This window comes from Orcinus orca, chromosome 9 (assembly GCF_937001465.1).
Source record: "Orcinus orca chromosome 9, mOrcOrc1.1, whole genome shotgun sequence".
NCBI classification, from domain to species: Eukaryota; Metazoa; Chordata; class Mammalia; order Artiodactyla; family Delphinidae; genus Orcinus; species Orcinus orca.
The window spans coordinates 96421095-96429839 of record NC_064567.1 but is presented as its reverse complement, the minus strand read 5'-3'; the positions used below and the strand labels follow the sequence as shown (position 1 = coordinate 96429839).

At 51.9% G+C, this 8745-nt stretch overlaps 2 protein-coding genes across 7 annotated transcripts in view; one reads left to right on the top strand and one right to left on the bottom strand.

Moving 5' to 3' along the window:
* LOC101277389 (unconventional myosin-Ig) overlaps nt 1–8745 on the top strand; it is a 275011-nt gene that overhangs the window by 117494 nt on the left and 148772 nt on the right. The gene's annotated exons all lie outside the window — the stretch shown is intronic.
* The window catches only part of OGDH (oxoglutarate dehydrogenase), a 77069-nt gene continuing 75955 nt past the window's right edge, over nt 7632–8745 (bottom strand). For all 6 annotated transcript variants that reach the window (XM_049714663.1, XM_004282984.3, XM_049714661.1 and 3 more), the window contains one exon: nt 7632–8700. In XM_049714663.1, coding sequence (XP_049570620.1) covers nt 8580–8700 — 121 coding nt within the window. In that variant the 3' untranslated portion in view covers nt 7632–8579. The remainder of the gene's footprint in view (nt 8701–8745) is intronic.

Genomic DNA, 8745 nt, shown 5'->3' with positions numbered 1-8745 from the left:
ACAACTACTGAGCCCACGTACCACAACGACTGAAGCCCGCGCACCTAGAGCCCATGCTCTGCAACAAGAGAAGCCACTGCAATGAGAAGCCCGCACACCGCAATGAAGAGTAGCCCCTGCTGGCCGCAACTAGAGAAAGCCTGCATGTAGCAACGAAGACCCAATGCAGCCAAAAAAAAAACACAAATAAATAAATAAATATAAAAGACTCTGCTCTTCCACTGCAGGGGTCGCAGGTTCAATCTCTGGTCAGGGAACTAAGATCCTGAAAGCCATGCAGCCAAAAAAAAAAAAAAAAAAGTCTCCCTTATTTACTGGAAAAAAATCTGCCTTCCTAAAATCTCCCTTCTACAACTGTATAAAATGAGAATCCTCATTTTGCTATTTGACAGCTCTTCAGGTATTAGAAGAAACTTACTTCCTTGGAATCTGCTGTTGGAAGACAAACACGCCCAGTTCTTTAAGTGTTAACAGCCACAGGATTTCCAGACCCCATACGGATTGACCACTCTCCTTCAAATGCACGACAGTTAGACAGTATCCTTTTAAAAGTGACACTGAGGGACATCCCCTGTGGTCCAGTGGTAAAGAATCCACCTTCCGGGACTTCCCTGGTGGTCCAGTGGCTAAGACTCCGTGCTCCCAATGCAGGGGGCCTGGGTTCGATCCCTGGTCAGGGAACTAGATCCCACATGCTGCAACTAAGAGTTCGCATGCCGCAACTAAGACCCGGCACAGCCAAATAAATACATAAATTTAAAAAAAAAGAATCCACCTTCCAATGCAGGGGATGCAGGTTGGAACCCTGGTCGGGGAACTAAGATCCCGCGTGCCATGAGGCAACTAAGCCGGCGTGCCACAACTACTGAGCCCAAGCACTCTGGAGCCCGCCCGTTACAACTAGAGAGAGAAAAACCCACACGCCACAAGTAGAGAGAAGCCCACACACCACAATGAAGAGCGCACATGCTACAACGAAAGAGCCCGCATGCTGCAATGAAGGTCCCGCGTGCCGCAACTAAGACCTAATGCAGCTAAAAATAATTTTAAAAAGTAAAAATTAAAAAAAAAAAGTGACACCAAGAACGGGACACAATATTCTAAATGTGGCCCGCCTAGCACAGCATGGGGGCTTCTGTGGGCCTGCTCTTTCCTGCAGTTAATGTGGCCTAAACCAGAATTTGGTTTTTAACCAGGACCTTCAGTTATTATGAATGGCTCTTAAGCACAATAATTTGACGTGATCTCGGCTTGCAAAACTAACTTTTAAAAGAAAAAACTGCTACTTTTTTTGCAACATATTCTAATTGTAGAGAATACAGAAAAATGTTCATAACAAATCAAAACCTTCCACTGTCCAAATGTTGAGAGAGGGCTTCCCTGGTGGCGCAGTGGTTGGGGGTCCGCCTGCCGATGCGGGGGACGCGGGTTCGTGCCCCAGTCCAGGAAGATCCCACATGCTGCGTTGCGGCTGGGCCCGTGAGCCGTGGCCGCTTGGCCTGCACGTCCGGAGCCTGTTCTCTGCGGCGGGAGGGGCTGCAGCGGTGGAAGGCCCGCGTACCGCAAAAAACCCCACAAATGTTGAGAGAGAATCCTTGTTATTTTGGTCTATTTTATCTCTGATGGTTCTCTCTGCATATCTGTGTGGTTTGGAGATTATAGCCTTTATGTGGTTTTGCATCTTTATTTTTTCACTCTATTAACAAACATTTCCCTTCTTATTATCATTATCTGTGATCCTCATAAAATAAACGCTGCAAAGATTTATATAAAAGGATGCTTGCTGTGGCATTATCTATGATATTGAAAAATTAGACACAAGCTGTATTCATTCATTCAACAAACTTTTGTTGAGCTTCTATTTGCCAGACACTGTTCTCAGTGCTGGAAATGTGGCAGCTAGTAAAACAGATAAAAATCCCACTGTTGTGGAGCATTCATTAGTAAGCCAATAGTTCAATTCTCCTAGGTAATAGTTTAGTAAAACACCCCCATAGGCTGGAATTTATGCAGCACCCAAAATCATGTTTTTGAAATATTTAAAGGTATGAGAGGGACTTCCCTGGTGGTCCGGTGGTTAAGACTCCACACTTCCACTGCAGGGGGCACGGGTTCTATCCCTGGTCGGGGAACTAAGATCCCACATGCCGTGGGATCATGGCCGAAAGAAAGAAAGAATAGAAAAGAAAAATAGGATACAAAGTTGTATGATGCTAGCTGGTAAAAAACATTTATGGAGCAGACAATCTTCCACAAGCCACTAATCATTATGAGTAGAGAAAGGTAACTTTACAAGAAAGACATGGATCAGACACTACCTTAACCAAGTCAGCATCACCAAGTGTGGGACCAGCTGACATCCTATGCCCTTGGTGTGATGCTCAGTGTTGACACAGAAAACTGCATTTGGAAGTTCCAGCCAGAAAGGTTCAACCTGAATCGAATCATGAGAAATTCTTGACTGCCTTTCCTTTGTTTCTGCATTCATTCACTCCCGTAATTAGTAACTGTTTGAATCTGCCCTTTGGAACTCAGGGAAGGTCTAGGAGGCTGAAGCCTTTTTCCTATAAATAAGAAACGGGGGACATGTAAAGGCTTTTGTACCCTAGAGGGCCCCACAGGGTCCTGCTCTATTTCAAGGACACCAGAAAGACCAAGAAGTAAATGCAGTGCCATGATCCTTGATTGGACTCTGGATGGAGGAAAAAGACATTATTGGGGGGGCTTCCCTGGTGGCGCAGTGGTTAAGAATCCACCTGCTAATGCAGGGGACGTGGGTTCAAGCCCTGGTCCGGCAAGATCCACATGCCGCAGAGCAACTAAGCCCGTGCGCCACAACTACTGAACCTGTGCTCTAAACCCCGCGAGCCACAACTACTGGAGCCTGCGCACCTAGAGCCCGTGTTCCACAACAAGAGAAGCCACCGCAACAAGAAGCCTGCGCACCGCAACGAAGAGTAGTCCCTGCTCTCTGCAACTAGAGAAAGCCCGTGCACAGCAACGAAGACCCAACACAGCCAAAAATAAATAAATAAATAAATTTTTAAAAAGAGAGAAAAGGGTAAAAAAAAAAAGACATTATTGGGACACTTAGGGAAATTTGAATAAGGGCCAGAGATGAGATAATAGCATTGAATGGATGTGAAATTTCCCGAGAGTGATGGCTGCATTGTGGGCTTGGAAAATACCGTTCTTCTTAGGAGACTGCCAAGGAGAAGTATTTAAGGTGAAGGGTCATGAGGTCAGCAACTAAGCTCACATGATTAAACCAAAACAACTAAGTGTGTGTAGATAGAAATAAAGGAATGTGTCAAATTAGATTTCCCAGCATTAGCTGGGAAATCTAAAAAAAGTATTTTTAAAGGCATTAAAAAATGATAGGAAGGAATGAGCCAAACTGTAAGGATGGATGCATTATTTGTAGATTTGGTAAAAACTATTTAAAATTCTTTAAAATACTCTTGATGACTGCCTAATTTATTTGATAGGTGCTTCATGATTTTCCTTATAGGCAATAGGAAACTGAAACCAATCAAGCAGGGTAGAGCACCAATATCGTGGGGTTTTTTGTTTATTTTTGTTTTTGTTTTTTTGCGGTACGCAGGCCTCTCACTGTTGTGGCCTCTCGCGTTGCGGAGCACAGGCTCCGGACGCACAGGCTCAGAGGCCATGGCTCACGGGCCCAGCCGCTCCGCGGCATGTGGGATCTTCCTGGACCGGGGCACGAACCCGTGTCCTCTGCATCGGCAGGCGGACTCTCAACCACTGCGCCCCCAGGGAAGCCCCAATACCGTGTTTTGAGAGTTCTGACTCATCGGGTGAGGGGGGACCACAGCCACTAGATATGTCAGACTCTCCACGTAAGCAGATAGGTTAGGGTGTCCCAGAGAAAGAGAACCAGGCATGGCTTTCTTGACATAAGAGAAGACGTTTTTAGCCTAAGCCATTTTGTGATCTAAGCCAGACCAGAATGCTTGGTCTTGAACAGGTCTCAGTAATTAAAAATCTTAAGGATAGTGAGGGAGTGTAGGAACAAGGGAGAAGCAATCAAGAAACAATAGTTCAGGGCTTCCCTGGGGGCGCAGTGGTTGAGAGTCCGCCTGCCGATGCAGGGGACACGGGTTCGTGCCCCGGTCCGGGAAGATCCCACATGCCGTGGAGCGGCTGGGCCCGTGAGCCATGGCTGCTGAGCCTGCGCGTCTGGAGCCTGTGCTCCACAACGGGAGAGGCCAGAGCAGTGAGAGGCCCGCGTACCGCAAAAAAAAAAAAACAAAAAACAATAGTTCAGTGATAAAAAACAGAGTCCTAGTTCCTCCTCAAGGAATATATATGTGGGGCTACATCCCACAGGCCTACGACGCCTGTACCTGTTCAGCTTCCAGACCTGAGAAAGAGCCCAGAGTCAGCCACAGAGACATCAATGGTTTAATGGATGGGGGAGCTTACAGTTCTAGAGCAAGGTCCTGGAGCGACTCCCCGCTGGTCGTGCTGGACTTGGCGGAAGTCGACGCTCTGGAGGTGGGGGGGGGCGGGGGAGGTTGCCAGTTATAGGGGGAATTGATGAGTCAGATTGGCTCATCGGTTACCAGGGAAACCAGCAGAGGGGCACGCCCCTCACCGCCCCTTTGATAAGAAGAATCATTAGCTGGGGTCTGGAGCAAGTAGGAAGGTCAGTCCTGTGAGCAGCATGTAGGTGAAGCAGGCACTGGTCGAGCAGAAGATGGACAGAAAGCAAGAGAACAGCCACCTTGAGTGGCCTGACCGTACACAGTTTCTCCCCGAAGAGCAAACCTGGGGAAGTTTTAAGCTAAGAGTACATGGATGTTCATGTAGCGGCTTGGGTATTGGAGAGAGTCCAAGCTTTACTTGATTGAAGTCACGAGGGTCAGAAGACGTCAACATCATCATTAACCTTAGGTTTCTGTTGATCTAGTGGTTGAGCACCTGAGGGGGGCTTAAATTCTGCAAAATGGCTCAAGAAAGTGCTTCAGGCCAGTCTTTACCAAAGAAGCAGAACTGGGAGTCTGGATAACAGGTGATTTGTTATCTTTGCTATTGTTACTTCTCTTGCCTGATAACAGTTTGATCTTTTTTTCCCTTAAGATCATTATTACTGAGAACTGTCTTAGGGCAAACTCTTAAATGTTCTCATCACAAGAAAAAAAAAAAGGAAACGTGTTGACATACGTTAACTAGACTTATTGTAGTGACCATTTCACAATATATACAAATATCGAATCATCATGCCGTCAATTTTATTGGATTATAGTTGATTTACAATGCTGTGTTAGTTTCAGGTGAACAGCAAAGAGATTCAGTTATACACATACATATACTCATTCTTTTTCAGATTCTTTTCTCATATAGGTTATCACAGAATGTTGAGTAGAGTTCCCTGTGCTATACAGTAGGTCCTTGTTGGTTTCCAATCGTTATGTTGTACACTTGAAACTAATATGTTATATGTCAAATATATCAATTAAAAAAAGGGTCAGGAGGGAGTTGAGGTCCTGGGGGGAGGTGATGGGGCTGTGGGGAAGGGGTCTGCCCTGGTGGGAGTGAGGCCCTGGGGGAGGCGAGGGCGTGGGGGAGGGTAGACTACAGTGCAAGGGTTAAGTCCTGGGGGTGAGGCCGCGCGGGGAGGGGCAGAGCAGCCCTGCTGGAGGGGACTTGGACCCCATTCCTCTCAGCTGGGTGTGGCAGCTGGGACTCCCAGGGGACAAGAGCTGGGGGAAATCTGAGAGGTGTGGTTAGCTTTGTAGTCCGGTCCCAGGTGAATACTACCCTACTGGGCAGCTCACTGCCCCACCTGATTGAGGGCAGAAATAGGTTTGACACTGATTCCAACTCCACTTCCAATGGAGGTAAAATCACCCCAGTGGCTGGACACCTGACACATCAAGGGTGAACTATGCATAAGGCCTCAGCCCCACCTGTGCCTCACCCCGAGCCCCTCCTCTCCCCCCAGCACCCCCCAGGCCCACCTGTCCTGGGCGCCGCTCCCGGGAACAGGGACGTGGCAGGCTGACCCTCTTCCTACACTTTCACAGGTGCAGCTGTCAGATGGGCCTTTTTTTTTTTTTTGCGGTACGCGGGCCTCTGATGTGGCTTCTCCCCTTGCGGAGCACAGGCTCCGCACGCGCAGGCTCAGTGGCCATGGCTCACGGGCCCAGCCGCTCCGCGACATGTGGGATCTTCCTGGACTGGGGCACGAACCCGTGTCCCCTGCATCGGCAGGTGGACTCTCAACCACCGCGCCACCAGGGAAGCCCAGATGGGCCTTTAATATCCAGAAAGGCCAGGAATCCACGTCAAGTGGCCCAGGCACTCTCGTGCGCGCACACACACACACACACACACACACACACACGCACGTGCACACACTGACATGCCCACACATGCATGCTCTCACACACTGGTCCGGGTCCTCTGGAAGTCTAAGCATATAGGCTGCTGTCCTAGACTGTGAGGCTTCTTCCTTCTCACCATTGCTCTTTTCGTTTTAGGAAAGGGGCGACTGAGAACCATAGCAGAACAGAGCTGACCAGAGAAGCGTTTGTCTGGCGGGTGGCCCAGCGTGGCCTGATTGCCCCTCATCTGCAGACCCACGCAGAGCTGTGGCAGTGGGAGAGACCCAAGTCCCTCGCCCTGTCCCTTGCCTCGGCTCCTGCAGATGGGCCAGTGGTGGTGGCTCCTGGGAGCCCTGGACTCCCTCAGGTACCCCACCAGGAAGTGCCCAGACCCCCTTGGGCTCTTGGCTCCCCTGTACCCACCGACCAGATTAGAAGCAGCAACAGGTGAGGGCGAACTTCCATCTCATGTCTCACCCCGATGTGCTCTGCCTCGGGGTAAGAGCGGAACCCTAACTCACCACACAGAGTGCAGGATGGGGACAGCTGCCCCCTTAAAGCGCCAGAATTCTCTCCAGGGAAAGGGGCTTCTGACTCCTTTTTGGCCTTTTAGCTCTAATCTGCCTGGCTGACCGCATCAGACACGGGGACAGGGTGCTGGTTTTGGAGCACACACAGGAGCACAGGGGCAGGTGACAGCTTTTCCCCTGCCGCTACCTGCCCAAGGCATGCCAGGCCCGGAAGACTCTTGGGCAAGCCACAGGACAAAATGAAGACATTCTGAAAAGCCTTCAAGGACAAGGGACCCGGGTGTGGCCCAAAGGATGGGGTGAACGGCAGGGGGCCCCACTGCTGGAGGGTACCCCCATGTCCACACCCAGGCCTTTTCCTGAGCTCTTTTTCAGTGCCGGGACCTCTCCAACCCCCAGAAAACCAAGGCTGGCGTCCTGTGGGCTGAAGGCAGTGGGGCTCTTGTCAAGAGGGGACACGGCCTCATAAGGGCTCAGCTGGCACGGCCGGCTCCCCTCCAGAGGTCCAATGAGCTACTTGGGCTCCTGGAGACTGCTAGCAAGGGAGCAGGGGACACTCAGAAACCAGGGTGTGTCCAACACAGTCTGCAACGATGATGACGGCGAGGCCAGGCCGGAGGGAGGAGGCGGCACCGCCGCCACCCCTGTGCTGCCGCCACCCCTGTGCTGCCCCGCAGGCACACAGGCCCTGCAGCGAGGAGGGGCTGCTTCCCAGGCAGGGCGGAGCAGAAAGAATGACACCACACAGGCCCAAGGATAACTTAGTTTATGGGTCAAGCCAAATGCAATGCAAAGTTGTTTTCGTTATTTTTTTTTTTTAACCAAAATAAATAAATCAGATCTGTCCCTGTGACAGGTCAGGGGAGCTGGCCCCCGGCCTAGTGCTGCCCCTCACTCCTGGCCCTCCTCTCCCCTTCGGACCAGCTTTGGCACAGCGGAGAGAAGGATGCTTCGGAGTCTCCATCGTGTAGAAGGAAAGAGGAAAGGAGGTGGAACTGGAGGTTAAGGGAGGGCAGGACCCAGATGAGCAGCCTGCGCCTGCGCCCGAGAGCCCCGAGTGGCGCTTCCCGCCACGCACACCCCACGGGCCCAGGTGCCACCCAGCTCCAGGTGGGTGGAGTGTGCACAGCCCGAGACCCTCTCGAGGGGAGGAAGTGGATGCTGAGGAGAGCGGACCCGCCCTCTCTGTGCAGGTCAGTCTTGGGCCGTCTCCCACCAGCCAGCCCGCGGCAGTGCCCTCTGCTCACTGCGTGGCAAGGGTCCTGACAGAGCCCTCCCACCCCACAAAGCCTCTGACCGTGGTGGCTCCTCTGAGGGGTCTGGGCTCAGCCTGAGGAGAGGAAGCCACCCTGCTGGGTGACAGGGACCGCCAGCACAAGGGTGTGCCACATGAGGCGGGCCCTGGGGGGTGATCCGGGGGTGAGGGCAGATGTAACCCTCCCAGGACTCCTGCGGGGGCTGCCTTTCCTCCCCCCACTCTCCACTGCCTCCATGAAGGTTGCTCAGCTGGACAGAAGTCACAGAGCCTGGGGAGCACCTGGCCTGGGGGCAGCCGAGCACGTGGGGGAGCGGCTTAATTCCTAAGTGAGCGAGGAGGGGGTGTGTGTGGTGCAGGGACGGGCAGAGGTGGGGGCAGCGCGGAGCACTATTCTGTAGTGGAGAAGCAAGGGGCGGTCGTGAGGCGGAGCCCAGGCAGCATCTACGAGAACTTCTTGAAGGCGTCCAGGTCGAAGGCCGTGTCCAGGAGGCGCTGCAGCTCCGTGAGGTGGGTCTTCTTGTTGCCAGTGGCTGGAGCCGCTGCTGGGTCCCGGCCGGCGTACCTGAGGGGAGCGACAGTGCGCGGTGATGGCGAAGGCCCCCGAGGG